This window comes from Marmota monax, unplaced genomic scaffold, assembly GCF_021218885.2.
Source record: "Marmota monax isolate L192 unplaced genomic scaffold, Marmota_monax_Labrador192_F-V1.1 WCK01_AAM20220418_F8-fsc00056, whole genome shotgun sequence".
Classification (NCBI taxonomy): domain Eukaryota; kingdom Metazoa; phylum Chordata; class Mammalia; order Rodentia; family Sciuridae; genus Marmota; species Marmota monax.
In genome coordinates, this window is record NW_026695212.1 from 7,360,921 (window position 1) to 7,383,739 (window position 22,819).

Below are 22,819 nucleotides of genomic sequence, written 5' to 3' on the forward strand. Positions count from 1 at the left end.
ACCCAGCAGAAAGGGTACATCCTCTACAGAAGTAATAATTTTGGATGCCTATGGACTTGTATCCAAGTCTATAGTCTAGGCTCCATTTCCCTTGAGGACGCTGATTGGGATGTTACATGTTTCCGCTTCTACTTACTTTCTGGAAACACAGTGCAGAACAAGAGCACAGACAATTTCTAGGGCTGCAAGGGCCTACAAGTGGCAGTGTGCTTCAGGAGCCAAGGCCAAATGGCTGCTGTTTTTCGCCTGCCATCTCAGAGGGAAAAAAGGGTGTCCCCAACTCATTCAGGGACTCTTTCCCTTAAGAGTTCTGCTGAACCACAAAACATCTTCATCTTTACATGCCTCAGAAGGTAAATTAAATAATTCCAGTTCTCGTTAAGAGCAGAAGATATAAACTCATATTGTTCGAGTCTCCTTAAACTCAGTCTATTTGAACATTTTCACAAGAGGGAAGGTCATAAATTATTTGACTCATATTAAAGAATTTGTAGGAGGGAAAAAAACAGTCTACTAAAAGTCTTCAGTTTTTCACATAACAAATTGTGACTTTTGCAGAATGCTGAAAGCTCTCTTTACACATTACCTGAGAATGGAGGCAGAAAACCAACTTTTATAAATTACCCAGCAAAATGTAGAGTATTGTTGTAACATAGACTATTAATCTCAGAAGCTCACATCCAGCAGATGCTCAGATAGCTGAGTATCCTGTAATGCAGCATATCCTTTCTAGCAAAACAATGGTAATGCATCTAACCTGTAGGAAGTGTGTGGCTTCAGTGGTCCATCACAGAATTTTTGCTGAGTAGGATCGCATTTTCCACCTAGGCTATCCATCTCTGCTCCAAGCTTAATGTTAAAACTCTTGGAGTTGCTGTCAGGACTTTCGGCACATTTGCTGGCAAAATAATTGGTTTGATACACTCGAATGGAGGCATTGTGCCTGTATTCCAGGTAGGAAGGGAGAGGGTGCTGTTGTTCTGGCTTCATCTCATCGCTGCCTGGAGGAGAAAACCCACAGTTAAGGACTTGCTTTTCTTGTGGCTTGAGTGATTTCTAGCTAGGTTGCTAAGGCTGCCTCCTTATCCATTATCTCTGGTCATCCCGGAGTGCAGATTCTGTGATTGCTGTGAAAGTCTTTTGATGAAATTAACTTTAATTCACTTTTTTTAAAAGAAATTTTGTATACATAATATGCACACACATGTATATCATCATTTTTCTAGGAAAATAAAATGAGATTAGGTCATTACATCAAATGATAATCCCAAAGGGAAGTGCTTGGGAGTAATATTAGCCAAATTATATTGTGTGCATGTACTAATGTGTAACTACAAAATCCCATAAGTATGTACAACTATAATGCAGCAACAAAAAATGTGAGTAAAAAAAATGAGAATGTACCCAGTAATTCCAGAAAGCTGGACAATTAATTCCCCACTGAGAGAGTGGACCGGCTCCACAAGCTCTCTACCTTGCCAATAACCACTGCAGTTGAGCTAATAAGGAAACCCCTATGACCTGGGAAATAGAGAACAGATAAGAGAAATCATGGCCCTGGCCAGAGCAGTTGTCCCACAAGGAACACTCCACATGCCATTCCCAGTCTGATAATTGCTCTGTGTGGCTCTCTGTTATCTTGGGTACAATTTAGTCCTGGCTCAAACTTGGTCCGTCACTCAGAGCACTTCCCAGAACTCCTCCCTTGTCCACCCAGCCTGCTGTGTGTTTTGGCACTGTCAACTAATTTTGATGTTGGCGGTAGAAAAGCATAATTAGGAAGATAAATATTATAGAGATTAGATACCATTTACAATGAACTTCAAGGTGTGTTACTGTGGGGTTCATTATCCTGTATTCTTGTTTAATAAAATTTGCTCACAATGAGTATATCTTGGAAATATCATTATCATTATTATTATTTTTGGTTATCAGTTTTCTACTAATGCTCTGTCTGAGGATGCAGATTGATTGGTAGAGGAGAAGGAAGGGATTGAGAGAGATTAATCCCAAGAACTGAGGTCCTCCCAACATCACATTCCCAAGTCCCATTTATCAAAGGTCCAAGTAGAGACTTTTATGGGTTTTTCTTTAATTCTGTTTTCACTTTCCTAAGTTCCCATGTCCCCCTTCCTAAATCCTGAAGTCTGCCTTTCAAAATGTTCTTTGGTTTCCCTTCTTTCCCAAATTCCTTCTTTCACACCCCTCCAGCTGGCAGAGCTCCCTGCAGACAAACAAATCCAAGACCCAGGTGACAGATGACTGCTTGCATTTGATTAGTTCTTTTGTCACTAATTTTCTTTTCCTATAAAGGAAATATTTTGTTGGCAACAGTTGAAAAGGAATGTTGCTTTTAGAATGAGCATATATGCTATGCGTGACATTTACAGGAGATGAACTATTATTTTAAGGATCACAAGGGATCACAACCCATCTCCATGGAAACCAGTAATGGAAACCCATCTATCTGGCTGCAGAACCCAAAGCTGCTGTTGGTGTGACTTCTTTTTGGTCACCTTCTTATATTCATGTAGTAAAACATTATCTTCATTGCAGCCTAATTAAATTTTAAGTCTTTCCACAGTTCACAAATTCATCTTCAATTATGAGGTGTGAGAAAATTTGGGATGCACTACTGACCCTTGAAATTATTTAATCAATTATGCATAACCAACTTTAGTACAATTAAATTAAATGTAAAAGCACCCAGACTGTTAGGGACCCAGTGAGACCAAAATACCATTTAGCCTAGAAATTGCTCCAGTGTTTGTTAGGTTTAAAGTTCTCTCCTTACCTACAAATGGGTCAAAATTGTCCCCTGACAATCTTAAGAAATTCATGTGCAACACCTTAAACACTTTTGAAAAAATATTATGGAAGTAACATATATTAATATCATTCTAGGCACAAGCATCTCTTTTGGAGAAATAACATATTGGACCTCAATGGCAAATGCATACCCCAAATATAACTCTCCTACCTGTAGTTTGACAAATGCTGATATAATAAGCTGTGGCCACACTCAGTGGTTATATGGAATGTTGTGATAACTTTTACCTAGTATTTATCCTGACTTTAGGAATTAGCTAGCCACTGAATAATTCAGGAAACTAGAGAATGAGTCATACCATTCTAAATTCAGTAAAGAAGGAATGCTTCTCATGAACACCTTTTGCCTCTTTCAAGCTTTTGGATATTTTTGTGAGTTGGTGGGTGACTTGGGAGTATATAGTTGGTTGTGGTATTTGAGACAGAGAAGGGCAAAGAATTGAGGCACATTGCTATTTAATGGTAGAACAAAAGAGTAACAATCAAGATTGAGAAGTTGTGAGAGGACTGAGTGTGTTGATACACACCATGCACCTCCAATAGTGCCCGGTAAATAGTAAGGGCTCAATTAATGATGGTTATGGTTATGATTATTAACTTCCTATTTAATCATTAGGCCCAAAGGTAATTGGCTTTATTGCCATAAGAGTTTTGGAGCAGTTTTTTTTTTTTTTTTTTGTTACAACTCCCTGTATCCAGCAGAGACAGAGCAGAATGATATCAAAATTAACTTTTCTACTCTTAAAAACTTGTGATGGAAGGAGCCCCCACATGACCTTTGAGAAAGCAATTCTCCATCTAACAGTAGAATTAGTTAACTCACATTAACTTACCATCAGCCTCTCTCACCACCACTGTGAAGTATTTCACAGCTCCGTTGGTGTCACTGAACCAGCTGCAGTTGACAGTAAAGTTGATGGAAGATTTGCTAATTAGCACATCCTTCTCATTCACACGAACATGTGGGGGTGGAGGAGGAGGACCTGGAAAAAGAGGTGGGGAAGGAACCAAGAGGGGTCACAATGCTGTTCTCATCAACTCCCCAAGTCAGTGAAATGGACTCCACTCACTCACATCAGACTCAGCGTGTGACACAGTGTGTGTGTGTTTCAAACTTGCAGCCAAGAAATTCTCCTTTCCTGAAGGCAAGCAGGCAGAGGAAGTGATTTTCCAGTGGCAAATTAAATATAATGAAAGAGGCAGCTCCTCAGCAGGATTTCCTGAAGTTGTAAGCATCAAATTGCTTCAAAGCTCCATTATAGCTCTAACTATATCAGGCAAAGTGATGTATTTAGATACTAACTCATTCAGGTACTTTTAAGATCATTTCACTTGTTTGTTGTTAGGGTATTTTACCCAGAAAAATGTTTCCATTTTCTGGAGCCTTCTGGGTCCTCTTCTCCAAGTGACAAGTTTATGTATATGGGAACTGTGTGCAATTGAATAGTGGACTGGATACGATGGAGTAAGGTGCAAAGCCCCTTGTCCTGTGTGACAGGAGGCTCCACACACAGCTCCAGGGACACTTACGGTCTATCATTGTGATGGTGCTGTCTTCAACCACCTCACTGGTCACACCGGCCGACTGCACCTTGATGGACACCAGGTACCTCTTATGGGGTACCAGCATCATGATGTTGAGCAGAGATTTTTCTTTCTCCAGCTTTCGGGAAAACTCAATTTCTTGGGTGTCCATTTTGCGGCATTCAATACTATACCCATCGAAGTCAGAATCGGGAGGAATCCAAGAACAGGCAATGGCTGTCGAGTTCTGGGGCCGGCAGTGCAGGTTTTGTATTTTGTCTGGCTCTAAAGGAGACAGGAAAAGAGACGCATTTCAGCACTGGGGAAGATTATTTTGGTTTTTAGCTCCTCTAGGCCCAACTAGTTCTGAGAGTTCAACACATAGGGTTTTGTTTTCTTTTTAATATTTATTTTTCAGTTGTAGTTGAACACAATCCCTTTATTTTGTTTATTCATTTTTATGTGGTGCTGAAGATCAAACCCAGGGCCTTGCATGTGCTAGGCAAGCGCTGTACTGCTGAGCCACAACCCCAGACCATCAATACATAGTTTTCATCATTTATTTGGATGGTGTTTTAAGGAAAAAAAAAATTCTATGGGTCTTCAAGAGAATTTTTGCCTGCCAGACCTCACTTTGAAAAAAATATTGAAAATTAAAATGCTGTCCCATTAGAAAATAACCAAATAATACATGACTGGGAACACAAATGTACACAGAAACATGGAAATCACATGGCAGAAATCAGGTAGAAGGTGAGGAAGAGGAGTTTTGAGGTTAAAAGGGCGACTTGGTCAGCCTGAATACAAATTCTATTTACCAGCGCTGTACTCTCAAGCAAATTACTTTACCTCCCTATGTTCCATCTGTAAAATGAGGAAATTAAAAATATCTGCCTCGTGTGGTTATTATAATGATTATCAATGGTGGACATGACTGGTCACCTAGAACAGTGGTTGGCATAGTAATTACTTAATAAATGTAAGCTCTGATAATGATGAAATTAGGAAATGGCATTATCAATTTTTTATCCCTTAGACCCTGACTTCTGTCTCTCTCCTCCATTCTTTGCCTGCCCCTCTCTGCTGACATGACAGTTTCAGGCACTGAAAGTGTGGTGGCTTCCCATGTATGTCCATGTCATGCTGTTCTATCCCCCTGTGCTTATCACCATCCAGTGTTCTTCTGCTTAACACAGTAGCTGACACATAGTAGCAACTCAATACATGGTAGCTGATCTATTGTTATTGTGAATGACACAACAATGAGTAAAAGATTCAGTCTGAAAGAAAAGCTCTTATGAGACTGTTCAAGTTAGTAACCAAACTCTGAGACCGCCCCCAGTTAGCTGTATGTCTACCATCTCTAATTACATGCTATGAAGATAAATTGGACAGTTGAGATGAGTAGTTTATGAATTTTAATTATAGTAACTGAGTCATTGAAACAAGAAAAGTTCTCAGACCCCCAATACATAAAATCAGAAGAGCTGTGGTCCTGTGTTGTAAGTGCTTTCAGGGCTCAGAAATGCTAAGCCAGAATGGGGTCAAGCCCTCCCCTTGCATATTCTCTTTTTCCAGGAATTTCTCAGGAACTCTCAGACTCTGGACTAGAACTTGAAAACTAGGTCTATGCCACTCCGTTTCACTCCAGGAGTTGAAAGCCTTGGTAAAGAGTAAATTTCAAGGGTAAATTGTTCTATTGGCCACAGCACAAAATACAGTAAATTCTCAGATGGCAATAATCAGTGAGAGCAACCTATCAAATAAGCTTACAGCAACACTGTATGTTGTAGGAAGAGAGTTGAAAAATAAGGCAAAAGGCAGTTATGATGGCTCTTGTGAACTGAATGGGAAAAAACAATTTCACTTTATTGTTGGGTTTTTATGGTCCCTCTTACAAAATTTCATCCTTTCCCTACTTTTCCCTTCCTCCACCTCCCCAAACTAAATTTATATATCCACTTAAAGACCTTGTAGAGAAGACTAGCTATACAATTTTCAAGGTTCAGTGCCAAATGAAAATGCATTGCCCAATGTTCAAAAATTACGAATTTTAAGCCATTGACATCAAAGAATTAAGGCAAGTACAGGCCTCTCTAAGCATGGGCTTCTGAGTGCATGCATAGCTGGTGACCCTGGTGTTGCTTGTGGAATAGGTCATTCTTTCAACTCATGAAGGACTAGTTACATAGATGAATTTTAGGAACTATGTGTAGACTGAGTAGTCCCTTACAATGGCAATACGTGGTACTCTGCTTTGTAATGCAACACACCTTCTCTTGACCATGTTTTGCTACGGAAATTCTTGTGCTAAACAATCACAGCTTTGACTCATCCATCATGTGTGACACCAAATTAATTCTTGTTTCATATTAAGGTCAACAAATGTCAGCTAAGTCACAAGGAGTTAGATGAAGATGACTTTAAGAAAAAACTAACAAAGATTTTTTTGGTATAGAGGAAGAACTGGGTCTTGAGGCAGGCAATAATTGTGTCTTTCAAAACACTAACTGCTTGTTGATCTGCTGAACTCCCTTCAAAATAAGTCACAGCTGAGTCCCAATGACACCTTTCTCTTCAGACTGGAGAAAATCTTTTAAGGCATCCTGCCAAATCCATAATTCTGATAATCTGCAGAAAGAATATCATGGGAATCTACTTCAACCTTTTCCTTCAATTTCTTCTCTCTCCCCTTGACCTCTAAATCCTCCCTGTCTTCCAAGACTCAAGTCACATCCCTTTTCACTAAGAAATGGGCACTGCTCTGGTTTCTGGTTCTGCATGAATAGAGCTTGGAAGCTGCCACCCTATCCCAACAAATAAAAAGCTGATCAGACACAAAATTAGCAAATCTTCTTGGATCTGTAAGAGAAGTGAGGACACAGGGCAAACTGCTGTCCCCCAAAACTACAGAGACAGAGAAGTGAATATGGAAGTTAGGGTTCACTAAAGCACTCATGAGCTGAGGACCAATACAGGAATTGGTGTTCAGGTAGGAAAACCAGAGCTATAACAGAAGAATTGCTGGAGGCTGAGTGTGGGTATGTTTGAGAGCTAGAAACCGCAGGATGACCCAGATGTGGGAGCCCCCACACGTTTGTGAGTTTTAGCTCTGGGAACTTAACCAGGTTCCCACAATGAAAATGGGAGAAAAATCCCCTTGTGTGATGGTACCTATAGACTGTGATGCACAGTCCATAGGTACCAGCTCTCTAAAGGAATAAGGTGTGCTCATGTAGTCACCATGCAAAGCTCCCTCCCCACCTTACCACATCACTAAAGGCCTATCACAGCTATTCCTCTTACCTAGTACATTATGTTTGGTTATAAAAAAAATTTACAAAGCATATTAACAGGCAAAACACATAGTTTGAAAAGAATGAAGAAGCATCTGGAACCAGAAGAGGATATGACAGGAATGTGGGAACGATCTGCCCAGGAATTTAAAACAAGAATGAATGTGATAAGGCTCTAATGGATGAGGTAGACAACACAATAGAACAGACGGGTGATACAAAGTGGACATTCTAAGAACCGAAAAGAAATGCTAGAGATCAAAACACTGTAATAAGAATGAAGAGTGACTTTGATGGAATTATTAGTAGACTGGGCATGGCTGAGGAAAGAGTCTCTGAACTTGAGGACACAGGACAAACTGCTGCCCTCAAAACTACATTAGAGACCTGCAAAACTGACAAAACAACAACAACAACAACAACAACAACAAAAAAAACAAGACCGAAAAAAACAGAGCAGAATATTCAAGGACCAGGGAACAAATATAAAAGGCATAAAACAGGCACCATGGGAATATCAGAAGGAGAAACAAGAGTGACTAAGAATTTGCCACAATTTAATATTGGACACCAAGCCAGAGATCCTGGAAGCTCAGAGAACACCAAATAGGATGAATGTCCAAAATACACACGTAAGCATATTTTTCACACTACAGAAAAGCAATGATAACCTCCTGAAAGAAGCCAAAGGAGAAAAACATGTTACCTATAGAAAAGCAAAGATAAGAATAAGCAAAGATAATAACTGCAAATTGTTCATCATAGCTAGAGCATATTTGTGAGAAAGTGAGAACTGGAATGATTTTTTTTTCTTTTGAGGCACTGGGGATGGAATCCCTTGTGCACGCTAGGCAAATGTCCTATCTCTGAGTCACACCCTCAACCCATGAAATGGTTTTATATAAGAACTATAAACCATAAACTTCTAGTTTGTTTAAGCCTCTGTTATTTTAGGTTTTGTATTACCCACAGCCCTACCCAATTTTAATACAATCCTAGATAAATAAATATATGATTTTATATGTTACTCATAAAACACAGAGTTGAGTGCCTCTTTGGGCTGGTTGTTCTCCTCTGGAGCATGCCCCATTTAGCAAATACTGCTCTTAAATTCTAGCATATAGGATGGGAATATAATAGTCCAGATGTGACATACAAGTCCTACCTCTACTGGCATTGCATGAACTCTTAAACTGAGCAGCCAGGAAGCTGTTGGGAAAGGTGGTCTTATGTGTGCAATCATTGGCTGCCCCACTTGGCTATGTAAAAATGAACCTTGTGCTAGAACATTTCCCTCACAAGAGATCAAGAGCCCCATGGCTTGTACTGGGCTGATCACTCTGTGTGAGAACTTCTTTCCCATTTGCATGCTCAAAATATGTTTTTTTTGTTCTGCATCACAGAGTACCCTGGCAACACCAAGACTATCTATATCTGTCCTCTGAGGAGGGGGTCAGAACACTTCTACTGCCTCTGAGGGGTGTGTTTTGCCACTCGCCCAGCAACAGTATCTGGAGAGACCCACTGACGGGGTGGGGGGGGCTGACGCATGCTGTTGAATCTGATCTTGTCTGGTCTCTTCTCTTCTCCATGTGAGTAAAGCTTTGTTCTACCCAGTGCTTGCTTACACTGGGTTTCACTTGGTGACTCCAATACCAAGATGCAAGGGGCAAGAGTATTGAGTCCTATTCTGGATTTGGTAACCAAGTGTGTGGTGTTCTGCTTAACAGATTCAATTGACACCATCTAAAATAAGCCCCTGAAAACGCATTCTAAGCTTGCTATGAACCAGAACTCTTAGTTCTTTTTCACACATAATTATCTGATCCCAAACTGCTCTTTGATACAAAATTGAGCACAAGTTATACCTGTCATAGTTTTAATATTTATTGAATAAACGAAAAAAAACTCTTGCTTAAATTTCTGATTTTCAACTACATATTTTAACAACCAATAATTGATCTAGGAAATTACATTTTCTGGGTATTAACTGATTTATTTGCTGCTAGTTTTCCCCTTTCAATCTGTTCTCTGCAATGTACCCTGAGTGACTTGCTAAAGTGTAAATATGATTATACTATTTCTGTAGATCTGAGTGGCTCCAATTGGTTCAGAATAAAGTTCAAAGTTGTTAGCACAGCATACAAGACATTTTATGATCGGATTCTCTTTATGCTCACCTTTCATTCTCTGACCAACTACTTTCTGCTTTTTTATTAGCAGACTTTTCCCTCTCCTCCCTGACTTGCAATATTTTATTGTCCCTATCTGCAATATTCTTCACTTCTTTCCCCACTTTCACCTGATAAATCCTGTTCTCTCTTTATATTTCAATTTGGATTTTCTTCTTCTAGGACACTCTCCTGTATTGGCTCAGATGCCCCTAATACACATTTTTATAAAGTGTCATTTACTTCCCTTATCATAATCAAAGAATAATTATCTGTTCAATTATAATATCTCCTACCCAAGCTCCATGAGGGTACAAATAAATTCTTCATATTAAATTCCAATGTTGAATGAATGAAGAAATGCATGGAGACTTCTACCTGAATTCAAATCCAACCAATCTCAAATAAAAAAGTATATTCAAACCAAGCCCCGTTGGGATAAGATGTTGAATATATCCTTCCTCTCACTCCCTCCGAAATTCAAGAAAAGAAAAACATGTCATACTTGTTCTCACAGATCCAGAAATTGGTTTGCTGTAGGTTTTCCAGGAATCTCCACTGACAGTCTTGACACTGAATTGATAGGATCTCCCTGGACGAAGACCATACACAATGCGTCCTTCTGATTTTCTGTTGCTGTAGGGGTTGAAGACAGTGAGTGCATCTCTGGGGAGCCATTGTAGCTCAAAGTCATTGTAGTCTGTCCAGTCTGGGGGGCCCTTCCAGGTGATGGCCAAAGATGTGTTTGCAACATCAGCAAATGACAAAAGACTGGGAGGACTTGGGGCTGTAAGTAGGAGAAAGTGAAAGGTCACATAATCACATCTGTGCCATAACATATACAAATACGATCACTGATAATGATAATGACATAGTAGGAGCTTTCATTTATAGTATTTATTATGTATAAGACAATGTCCTCAAATGTTTTATGTACCTTTTCTTTAATATTCATAACCAAGCTTCCTTACCGAGGTCAGATAGAGCATGAATATTCCCTGAATATGTTACAAGTGTGTCAGGATATTGATTCCATTATATTTTGGGTTGCATGACTGAGGTTCATAGATAATTATGTCCAGTTTTAGATCGCTTTGTTGATTGACCCCAGGTAGCATACAGATATAATATAGGTGTGCTCAAGACATAAAAACTTTAGGAAGCACTGGTCATAGCAACACAATGATGATTTTTATCATTATCTCCATTTTATAGATATGAAATCTGAATGCTCAGTGACCCATCTGGCTTCATAGAGATTAAGTGGCAGTGCAAAGCTAAGGATCTAGTTATTTTTGACCAAAGAATGTATCTCTTATTCATTGTACCCTAGTGCCTTTTGCATTTCAGGAACTAGTACATGGCGCATCATTGATTTTATTTATCATTAAAGACATAGTTAAAATGTGTATTAGGAAGCTGCTTCTCACCAACACTTGGCAATTGGTGATTGGGCTTCTTACCTGTTCTGCCCTCCCCTGTGACCTTATTGCTGAGATCTCCACTGTGAGTTATCACACATAGTGTGTACTTCCTTCCAGGGACAAGACCCTGAAAACGCCTCTCCGTCAGGTCCTTGTCTTTCCAGTTTTCCTTTTTTGTGCCATTGGGATTGTAGAGAATCAGTTCATAAAAGTCGAGGTCCCCAGGAGCTGGACTCCAGCTGAACCAAAGACTATCTGTCATGTTCCGATTGGATACTTTGAGATGACTCACAGGGGCTGGGACTTAAATAGAAGAAAAGTTTACTGTGAATAAAAGAGAAGTAAAGTATTTGGCCCACAGGTAAGAATACGAGCTACGCTGGTCAGGTAGGTGAGTAAGAACACATTGTAGAGTCAGTTCTTAGTTACATTTTGGGTCACTTATGCTATGGGGCATGTGGGCTGTAGATGTGGTGTAAATTAAAACAAAACAGGTGGTGGTTTCCATATGGTTGCCACATGAATCCAAACAGGTAAAATGAAACGTTTATGAATTATTAATACTTAACCAAGTAGTTTGTCACTTAGGTTATAAAAGGCCCAGAAAAATGTTCGTTAATGGTTCTAGCTCCTTCTATTCTGAGCCATCTAAATGGAAAGAAACACCCAATAACCCTTTTCTGAGTCTCTTTACTTCTTCTCCATCTGCCTTTAGTTTTCTGCTCTCTTTGTTATCAAAATCTGCATTGGTACAACCTCACTTAAGAAATGTTAACTGTCACTTCTACTATTGTATAAGTCAGGCACCTGCCACTTGCTCCATGCGTATTTAAGCTTTGTTGTTCTTTGGTCAGTAAAAAATGATGCCCCTTGTTGGAGGAGCTTCAAACATCAATGAGCAGGTAAGAGACAATGTGCAGAGGGCAGGTTGCCCTGGAAATGGTAACATGCAGGCAATTCTATTTGTCCTCTAAGCTCACCACTGCTCTTTTTCATTTCCTTTAGTGGCCCACTCTTGGGTGCCTTTGGGATATGTTCTTTACGAGGCTCTTTTCATTTTCGGGACTCAGTTAAGCTGCCTTCTCTGTTTAAAGTATTATCTTGTCCTGCCAAGTCACTGTCACAACAGTGTTCATTTCTTTCAAAGAATTTAAGGTGTTCCAATGTCCTTCCCCTTCAAAATCTGCTGTCCCTGCCCCCTCTTCTCTCCCTTGTGCAGAGTTCTCAGAGGTCAGGAGCCTTATCTAGAAAAACAGGAGATTCCATTTTTATTTGCAGTCCAAAGAGATCCTCTCTGTCTTGGAATCCTGTTTTTATCTCATTTAATGCTATGTTTCCAATCAAAGCAATCATTGCTTGTTCAATTGTGGTTGCCCTTCTCTGGACCTGCCCTCTGCTTGAATTATGTTTTTTGTAGGAAGCTGAAGGACACGGATTAAATAGAGCCATGTTGGATTACAACCCTCGTGCACAGTTTGCTGGCAAGAAGAGAAGCCATATTCATTTTTCATCAACCACTAGGAGGAAAATAAGTGGAAGCAATAAATAAATAAATAAATAAATAAATAAACCAGAAGCCAGTGGGGGAAAAAAAACAGTCCACAAATTATTTATCTATCATCAAAGGTCTGATTTAGGGTCAAAAGTCTGAAGGTCAAAGAATTATACAAAGTTATTACCTGGATAGAATAGGGAACTAAGGACAAATCAAGGAAGAGGCAGTGAGCATTGGGAGAACTTTCTTGCTATTTACTACTGCTTGGGTCTCTGGGTCTTACCTGTTCTGCCAAATATGAAAGACTCATTAGACAGCTCCCCACTGTGAGTCACGATCACCATTTTGTACATTCGGCCTTGTAGCAAGTTCTGGAAAGAGAAGCTCTGGATTTGTGGGTTCACTTGGGCTCTCTCCTGAAGTGTTCGATCTGGGTTGTACAGAAAGATGTTATACCAGTTGAACTCCCCCTCTGAGGCGGTCCAACTGAAGGACAGGTGTCTAGTGGAGTTTTCTGTGATCCTCAGGTTGGTGACAGCTGCTGGGACTGGAAAAGTCAAGAAGTGACAGAATGAGATTAAATTTTGGCATGTCCCTGACATGGTCCACACAGGATTAACAATGGGTGGGTGCACTCAACCCAAGCCAGGTGGTATCTGCCTTTAAAATATGTTGACTTACAATGGCTGTGAATAGCACCCTCCTCAGTAGAGTACACAGTCTGCTGTTTATACAGGTTGCCCTTACGGACCCTGATGATAGCCCTTTCCAGTGGACATTCATGTCTTTGATCCAGAACTGTTCCCAACCAAGGCCCCAGATGGTATGTGGAGTACCTTTGGGAAGTTCCAGGGCATAGCATTCAGGGTTCACATTGGGCAAGTCATCATGTCCATCCATACCAGGCTACAGAACAAGTAGCATGTGACTGAGCCCCTATGCAGTGCACCAAGTTCAAGTTTCCTGGCCACCACAAGACCGACATCTCGAAGAAGTGGAGCTTCCCTGAGTTTAATGAGGATGAATCTGAAGACATGGTGGCTGAGAAGCAGCTTGTTCCCTGTGGGTATGAGGTCCAACACATCCCAGTCATGTTCCCCTGGACAAGTGGTGGGCTCTACATTTGTGAGGCCTTCTAATGTGATACCCCCTCCCTCATCATTTCCACCAATAAATACTACTACCTGTCAAAAAAAACACACAAAATAACTGACTTCATGGAGGCCTAAAGCAAAGAAACCCGAAGTCTGAATTACTGATGCTGAAGCTATTAATTAAAAACAACAACAACAACAAAAAAAAACAACAACAAAGCCACAGAGAACAACAACAACAACAAAATCAAAACAAAACAGAAATGGGAAATTATCAATGGAATAAAATTCATATGTGAAAATGTGAAAAAAAAAAAGAAATGGGAAATTATCTTCACAGACATTTTTGGGAATTAAAATAATCTGATGTGGCTGACTAAATGTTTTTCTAACACTGAGAACTAGATTAGAGATCAAAAGACTGTCTTTGAGTCTCCACAAAGGCTAAGATATGGTTATTGAGAAGAAGGGAGAAGAAAATGGAAAAGAAAGGAAAAACAAATGGAAAGAGAAATTAGGCTTAGGGATATGGGAAAGAAAAACAACAAGAAAAGTCAAAGCCACTTTTAAAAAAATGGTTTACATTGGGACTCTGCAACACCTTTGGCCTTCAGGGGCACTTGGTGGTAAGGTGGTCCAGAGCTGCTAGAAAGTACTCACTTCTGGGTTGGCCTGAGTCTTGAGATGTGGATGTAAACAGAAAAGGGCATCTGTCTTGATTTTGCTTGAGTTCTCCTTTGTCCAGTTCTTTTTGTTTTCCCCTCTCCTTATTCCAACCCCTTAAAAGTTCATATTGTTCCTCATAGTGGCTGTACTGGTTACATTTGCACCAAGAGTAAGAGTTTCCTTTTCTCCATACCCTTGCTAACATTAGCTACTTCTTGTCTTTTTGATAATAGCCACTCTAACTAGAGTGACATGATATCTCATTGTGAGTTTGACTTACATTTCCTTGATGGCTAATGAAATCAAACTTTTTCCCCCCTAAATTTATTGGCCATTTGAATTTCTTCTTTTGGGAAGTGTCAATTCATATCCTGTGTCTATTTTTAAATTGTATTATTATTTGGGTTTTTGTTATTGAGTTCTTTCAATATTCTGAATATTAATCCTTTGTCAGATGAATTTCATGCAAAAAAACATTTTCCCCTTTCTGTCTTGTCTTTTCTTTCTTTTTTTTTTTTTCTTTTTCTGTATGGTGCTGGGGATTGAATGCAGGGCTTTGTGCATGCAAGGCAAGCACTGTACCAACCTGAGTTATATCCCCAGCCCATATTTTCTCCTTTCTTTAGGTTATCTCTTCACTCTGGTGATTGTGTCTTTGCAGAAGCATTTTAGTTTCTTTCTTTCTTTCTTTTTCTCTTTTTTTTAGAATTCCTAATCATTGTTCACATTTAATAATAATAAAAACTAAATTCTTTTTCTTTTACAATTTTTTTATATCTCTGGTTGTATACACAGTATATTCACACCAATTCATGTCTTCATACATATACTATATTATGTTAGCTTTTGTTTCCTGAGCTTTTGGGTCTTATTTAAAATATTGTTTATTATACTGTTGTTTTGAAATGTTCTTACTCATCTACTGGTATATTATAGTTTCCAGTATTACATTCAGGTCTTCAGTTCATTTCAAGTTCATTTTTTTGTATAAGATGAGAGATAGGGGTCAAGTTTCAATCTTCTGCATGTGAATATCCAGTTTTCTGAACACCATTTGTTAAAGAGTCTGTCCTTTTTCCAATGTAGGATTTTGGTGCCTCTGTTGAGAATCAATTGTCTACAAATGCATGGGGGATATTTCCAGGTTCTCTCTTCTGTGTCTGTTTTTAGGCCAGTCCCATACAGCTTTGTTGTATATTTTGGTGTCAGGTAGTGTGATACTTCCAGCTTTGTTTCTTTTCTCTAGATTTTGGCTGTGGGGAGGTCTCTCCATTTTGTGTGTGTGTGTGTGTGTGTGTGTGTGTGTTCATCAATGTTTTTCATCAGAGTTTTATTCTTTTCATTGTAGAAGTCTTTCATTTCCTTGAGTATATGTATTTCTAGTCACTATATTTTGTTTGCAGCAATTGTTAATGGGATTCCATTTTATGATTTCTTTCTCAGCAATTTCATTATTGGTGCTCAAAAATGCTATTTTTTATGTTAAGTCTATATTCTGTAACTTTATCAAATTTATCTGATCTAATAGTCTTTTGAGAGAGTTTTTAGGTTTTTCTATAGATAGAACATATCATCTGCAAACAGGATAATTTGTCTTCCTCCCTTCCTATTTGTTTGTCTTTTATTTCTTTTTCTTGTCCAATTACTCTAAGACTTCCAGTACTATGTTGACTAACACTGGAAAAGTGGACATCCTTGCTTTGTTCCAGATCTTAGAGGAAGCTTTCAGCTTCTCCCCCATTCACTATGATATTGGGTAAGGATTAGTTATATTATAGCCACTATGTTGAAATATGTCCCTTCTACAATTAATTTGTTCAGAATTTTTATCATAAAGGGATGTTGACTTGTATCAAATGCTTTTTTTTTGCATCAGTTGAGATTATCTAAAGATTTTTGTCCATTTTGTTGATGTGGTGTATTATAATGGTTGATATATCTATGATGAACCATCCTTGCATCTCTGAGATAAATTCCTCTTATGATCAATGATCTCAACGATATGCTGTTGGATTTGATCTGCTAGTGTTTTGTCAAGAATTTTTGCATTTTAGAGATACTGGTCTAGAGTTCTCACTCCTTTTTTTTGGTTGGGTTCCTGTCTGGTTTTGAGATAAGGGTAATACTGGCCTTGTAAAATGGATTTGGAAGAATTCCCTCCCTTTATGATTTTCTGGAATAATTTGAGATCTGTTATTACTTCTTGGACAGTAGTTCAGGCCCATAGGTGGCAGTTGGCAGTGGGAGATGGCAGCAGGAAAACACAGTGGCAGGAACTGTGGTACCAGCTCTCAGTCCTGGTGGTGGCAAAGACCCACAGGTGGTTAGCTGCAGGGGGAGGTAATGGTGGAGAACCAAAGTCTCTGCTCCATGGTTCCTAATTTCAGGCCCGACACAAGAATTCTTAAAAGATGGAAGAAAGAGGCAGGATAGCAGAGAAGGACATGTGACAACAGATATAGAGGTTGGAATGATTCCCTTGATGGAAGGGACCATGAGTCAAGAAAGTGGGCAGCCTCTAGAAGCTGGCAAGGCATAGATTCTGTCTAAAGGTACACAGCCCTACTGACACCTGACATCTTGATTTCTTTCCTGTTTTCAGATTCTAAATCTCTAGAACTATAAAATAATAAATTTGTGTTGTTTTAAGCCACTAAGTTTGTGGCAGTTTATTATAGCAGCAATAGGAAACTAATAGAGACAGCTTTAATGAAAAATCCAAATTATGGGCTGGGGACATAGCTCAGTTGGTAGGGTGCTTGCCTCGCATGCACAAGGCCCTGGGTTCAATCCTCAGCACCACCAAAAAAATAAATAAATAAATATGTGGTTTAAAAAAAAAAAAAAAAGAAAAATCCAAATTGGATTGCGGTAGGCTGAAGCTTCACCCCTCTTATATTATGGTCTTATACAATAGCAGGCAAGGAGATTAATGGTAAAATATATTAAATGATACTAATTACCTGTTTGGCCTTCAGTTTGGGATTCCTTGCTAAAGAGGCCTCCACTGACGGTTAGAATCTGTATCTTGTATTTCTTGCCTGGTGTTAGATCTTCAAATTTGTGCTGTTTAGCAGTAGCTGGCTCTGATGTGTTACTCAGAAGAATTCCATTTTCATTTAGAAGCAGGACATCATATCTTTCTGCCACACCAGCAGCTTTTTGCCAACTTACTATTAAGGAATGACTGCTGTATGCATTGTCTGCACTTAGTCCCTGGACAGATGCTGGAACTACAAAGAAACAAGAGAAGAAAGAAAACTCAGGTAATATCATTTAGGATAAAGTAATCAGTTGAGAAAAACTCTCTGAAGTCTCCTGGTAGAATACCAATGCCTCTGCTTTATTTGTGTCACATTGATTATTTCTGTGTGTCCTCTGGGAGTAAAGAGGAACGAGCATTTCTTGGCCTGAATTGTCTGAATAGCTATTTTGGTTCTCCAACAGGTAGAAAAGTTAGTGAAAGTGACACAAAAGAACACACAGAGATGCATATCTGTTTCCAAAAAGACTACTGAACAAATTTTCACACAATGAATAGTTTGGATGGCTGAACTGTCATGTTTAGACTATACTCCCAATATTAACTCATGTCAAAACTTCCAGCCTGATTTAAGCAGTAGTAGGTGATAGTATTTGTGTTCCTGATGTGCAAGGCAAAATAATATTTTTAATAATATTTTCCATTCTAGGTTCATTTCTTTTTTCATTCTAAATAATCTCCTTAGAAGATTTAATTCATTCCCATGGTTTGAATTGTCACTCACATAATGATGACTTTCAAATTTGATGACTCCCAAACTGATGATGCTCAAATTGAATTCCTCATCTCCCTTCCCCAACTTTCTTATTTCCCTATATTTCTACCTCTTGGCCCAAGTGAGACACTTAGTTTGTCACTCTTACCTTTGTACAGAGAATCAAACATAAGTCTTAAAATTTCCATGTACTATATCTCATATATCTTGAGTTTATTTATTCTCGCCTTCTCTTAGGACAACAGCATTTCTTGCCACTGTCTCTTACTTTGTTATTCCCATGGATTCACCTAGCATATTCTTCCAGCACTATCATGCTGACAGCACTTAAATGGCTCTCTGTATTTTTTAAAACACCCTATCAGGTATACAAGGCTCCTCATGATTTGATCTATCTATTTACTTGGCTACATGGCTCACATTCTTATTTCTAGCATACTGAGTAGCATATGGGTCCTCAAATGTGCCACGCTTTCTCTCACCCCCAGGTCTTTGCTTTTTCTGCTGTAACTAAGTCAACTTAAACTTCACCTGGAAGAGCTGGAAGACCTCTTGATCTTTGTTGAAACATTACTTCCTATTAGAAGCTTTCACTGACTCTTCTTGTTGGTTCCCATAACACATAACATCCCATAATTTGTACAGTAATTGCCTGTTTACCTCTCTGTCTTCTTCACTTATAAGGTTCTTGAGGTCAGTGGCTCTATCTTTCTACTGAATCTCCACTTTCTAACATAATCCCTTGCTTGCACCAAGGTAACAGGTATAGCTCTAGATATGAACTAGAGGCAGAGGAGGGTACGGCATAAAAACCGCAGGTCCCAGAACAAAATAAGTGCTCCTGAGAATGGGAAGCATAAGAAGTGTTGCATCGTGGTAGAGGGAGCATGGTGCAAGAGCTAGATTTGATTTGTAGCTCTAGGTGTCATTCCATGTATCCTTGGTAATGCTTCATAAACTTTCTGAGCCTTACTCTCCTCATCTGTAGGATAGAGAAATGATCTCCCTTATAGTATGACTAGATATCATTTTAAATGTCTAGTATATTGCAGGAACTTATTTTTGTTTAAAAATAATACATAAAATGAGGATATTAACATAAATAAAGATATCCATTATTCACTCATCTGATACTTGTTCTTTATCTATCATGGGTAAAGAAGACGGCAGAAGAACATATTTTTTCTTAAAGAACTTTGAGAGAAGGTTGAAATTTTGAGAAATGCAGTTATGAAGCCTTGTTAAAATTTTTACATTATTTAGTAGTATAAAAAATTATTCAAATGATTTGGCTTCCAATTACCTTTGATTTGTTTTGGAAATCTCTGTTAAGAAAGAAAAATGCAAAGAAAAAATGAAAGAGGCTCTTGAAACCATAGTGAAGCATACAAACTTAGGTGGTTTTATAATTGGAGTTTCAACTTGTGAACAGCCAAGCCCCTTCACCGACCCTTTATGGAGAACCATGAGCGTTCTACAGTCTGGCCCGCCTCCAGGCGGGCGCTCACCTGTCCGCCCCAGTGCGTCCATCTGGTTCCTCAGTGACCCGCTGACAGAGGCAATCACAATCTGGTACTGTTCCCCTGCCTCCAGTCTGTGGAACGTGTGCTCAGAGACGTGCTTGGGGATGGTCTGAGACTCAACCTTCTGATTCTGCCTGAAGGTCGACACCACATAGGAATCAACATCTCCGCCACCTGGGGTCCAGGTCACTGTCAGGCTATCTGTTGCTCCATTGGGAGAGATATGAATATTTTTGACAGCACTAGGAACTAAAAAAAGAAAAGAAAAGAAAAGAAATTTAAAAGCCATCAAGGGCGGCAGCTGCGGCTGGGAGGCACGTGCTGGGGGTCCAGGTTCCGAGAGGAAGGAAGGGGACATAGTGCGCCGAGGAGATCGACCAACAGCGTTTCCCACAGTGTATCATGGAGAACTAGGACCCACTGTGTCCTCAACACCGTGACCACTATAGAAGATGATCATGGGAACTGCAATAGTAGTCATGCAAAAACCTTTTTACAGAAAAAGCTGCTTGAATGTCTGCAGAAATGTTCAAGTTTACCAAAAGACAGGCACCGTTGGAACATTAATGAGCCATCACAATGCAGCTGTCCTTTATTTTCTTTTGGATAATATGTGACCCTTCCCCTTTGGTCCCCTAACCTACATTCCTTGGTAACTATTTCATTTTTTTCATTTGATTTCATTTTTCATTTTGGTGTACAAATTGTAACATTGCATCTCTCCAAGCATAGCATGCTTATTTCCTCAGATAGAGATACCCCTTTGTGATAAATTTGCAAAATGCTATCATTATTTTTTATAGTAAAATTCTTTTCAGTTTTATACAAATAAAAATAGTTTTTTTTTTTTTTAAAAAAGAGTCATCACTTAGAGAATGAACTATGGAAAATGTCAACCAAAGTTTTCAGGCAGGGCTGGGGGTGTAGTTCAGTGGTAGAACCTTGTCTAGCATGCATGAAGATCTGGGTTCTATCCCCAGTACGGAAACAAACAAACAAAAACAAATATCATGCTTTTTATGTTTTGGCATCTACTGAAAAAGAGGACATGACAAAAAAGTATCAATTTGCCATTTTTTTCTCTAATTTTCCTGCCTGACTTGAAGCTGATGGGGGAAAGTTTAGAGGGAGGTCAAGGTTAATGAATGGAAATGAAGAACATTAGTAATGTAGCAAGGGGCTGGTTAGACTGCCTTACTCCAAGTCTTGGTTTACTCATTTACTAGCTGTGTGACTATAGGAAAATTAATTAATCTTTGTAAATTACAGTTTTCTCATAAGAAAAATTGTAATGATGATAATAATAACCACCCATAGAGTTGTGAGGATTGAACAAAATGTAGATATAAAGTGCTTTGCTATGGGTCTAGCTCATGGCCAACTGTCAATAAATATCAACTATTATAGCAACAGTCCTAAAAGAGTTCCAAAGAAGTGACAGTCAAGCAAGAGAGTTATTTATTAAAATATATAATATAATCTGTGTATCTCACCATCACCGGCTAGATTATCAATTGAATGTTACTTCTTTGAAAGCCTCCTCCATGTCTCATTTCAACTTTAATAATCCAGCTTGGACAATGTCATTGTCACTATCAAGATAACTTTCTCCCTCTTGCCATCTCCCTTTTACCACTCCAAATTCATCGAAATACCTGGGATACCCAGTATGTTAAATACACCACTGTATCTAATCAGGTTCAAGAACAGTATCTAAGTTACCTGTTAGGCCTTCAATGAAGGTTGACTGCTGTACATCCCCACTTATTGTCAAGACGAGAATTTTATACTGGCGCCCTGGTGTTAGGGAGGTGAACCTATACTCGGTTGCAGTATTTACAAGGTGAAAAGGAGGAAATACTTTCATGTCATTGAAGAGCAACTGGATCTCATACTGGTCAACGTCCCCATCAGCTCGTGACCAAGTCACATGCAGGTCCTCAGTGCTCCTATTCCGCAGTGTTAGATCCTTAACGGGCTCTGGGACTAAGGAGAAAATGAGAAGATACTTCAGGAAAGGGACTGATTGGAGTTTACCTACACAATAATTTATGAATCACATTCAAGGAACTGGCAAACATCTCTCTTCCCCAAATAAACCACTCAAGCTACTTCATGCATAATTAAACAAGAAAAATTGGAAGCAACTATTAAAATTGTGATTTTTTTTCTTGACATAAATCTTAAATGCTACATGTTGGTAGAATATAATTATAAAATGAGTTATGATCTCAATCATAAGATAAAAGACGAAGTCTAGAATTTTAATGCCATAGTGCAGGAGGACAGGGAAGAAAAATGGAACATTTGGCCTTCTTACTCCTCCACTATGCTTGCTTTTATCTACCAATAAATATTCTGTAATTATAGGCCATGACTTGGCTGGATGAAGTTAGCTTCAAGTAAGACTCAGTGGGAATGCAATTTACTAATCAGTAAGTGGAGAAAATGCGAGGCTCAGATATATTATTTACTCAGTGACCTTCCTGTCCAATAAAAAAAAAAAGATTTTGCAAATTTTTCACGTACTTGTTCTTCCATTTCCTTGTTCACTGGCTTCATATTGGCCGCTTATTGTACTAACGGTGACACTGTACAACCGTCCAGGGACTAGCTGAACAAATATACACTCATTTTCCGACTTGGGAATGCTCTTGGTTTGAATGAAGTTGTTTTTGTTTTTGATGGTGACTTCATAGTGATCAAAGTCTCCAGTGGCATGCACCCAGGACACCTTTAGGTAGTCACTCCTGGCCGAGTTGCTAACACTGACTCCTTGGACCTTGTCAGGCACTGAAACAGAGAACAGTGAAAGACTTAGTGATTCTGAGTTAGCAATTGATCAGATCCATTTGGGACAATAAAATAAAGTGACTAGATTTTTACTGTATGCATTTAAAAGAAAAATCTTAGACCTCTTGATCATGAATCTCAAGGGGAAAGACCCGTTGGGGTGATTAAATGGATCTTTTAACATAACCTGATGAACATATTCTAATCCTCTTGTTTGCCCATACAAAATGGTACTTATAAGATTGG

At 39.0% G+C, this 22,819-nt stretch overlaps 1 protein-coding gene and 1 non-coding gene across 5 annotated transcripts in view; one reads left to right on the forward strand and one right to left on the reverse strand.

Moving 5' to 3' along the window:
• The window catches only part of Ptprb (protein tyrosine phosphatase receptor type B), a 115,947-nt gene that overhangs the window by 31,217 nt on the left and 61,911 nt on the right, over positions 1–22,819 (reverse strand). For all 4 annotated transcript variants that reach the window (XM_046430753.2, XM_046430754.2, XM_058574636.1 and 1 more), the window contains 10 exons: positions 22,310–22,573; positions 21,503–21,766; positions 19,766–20,029; positions 17,463–17,732; positions 13,023–13,286; positions 11,284–11,547; positions 10,326–10,607; positions 4,360–4,638; positions 3,663–3,812; positions 758–1,001 (listed from right to left, as the gene is read on the reverse strand). In XM_046430753.2, coding sequence (XP_046286709.1) covers positions 758–1,001; positions 3,663–3,812; positions 4,360–4,638; positions 10,326–10,607; positions 11,284–11,547; positions 13,023–13,286; positions 17,463–17,732; positions 19,766–20,029; positions 21,503–21,766; positions 22,310–22,573 — 2,545 coding nt within the window. The remainder of the gene's footprint in view (positions 1–757; positions 1,002–3,662; positions 3,813–4,359; positions 4,639–10,325; positions 10,608–11,283; positions 11,548–13,022; positions 13,287–17,462; positions 17,733–19,765; positions 20,030–21,502; positions 21,767–22,309; positions 22,574–22,819) is intronic.
• LOC124083993 (small nucleolar RNA SNORA70) lies at positions 13,369–13,503 on the forward strand. The gene has a single exon (XR_006848975.1). It is a non-coding gene; the product is annotated as a small nucleolar RNA SNORA70 (small nucleolar RNA).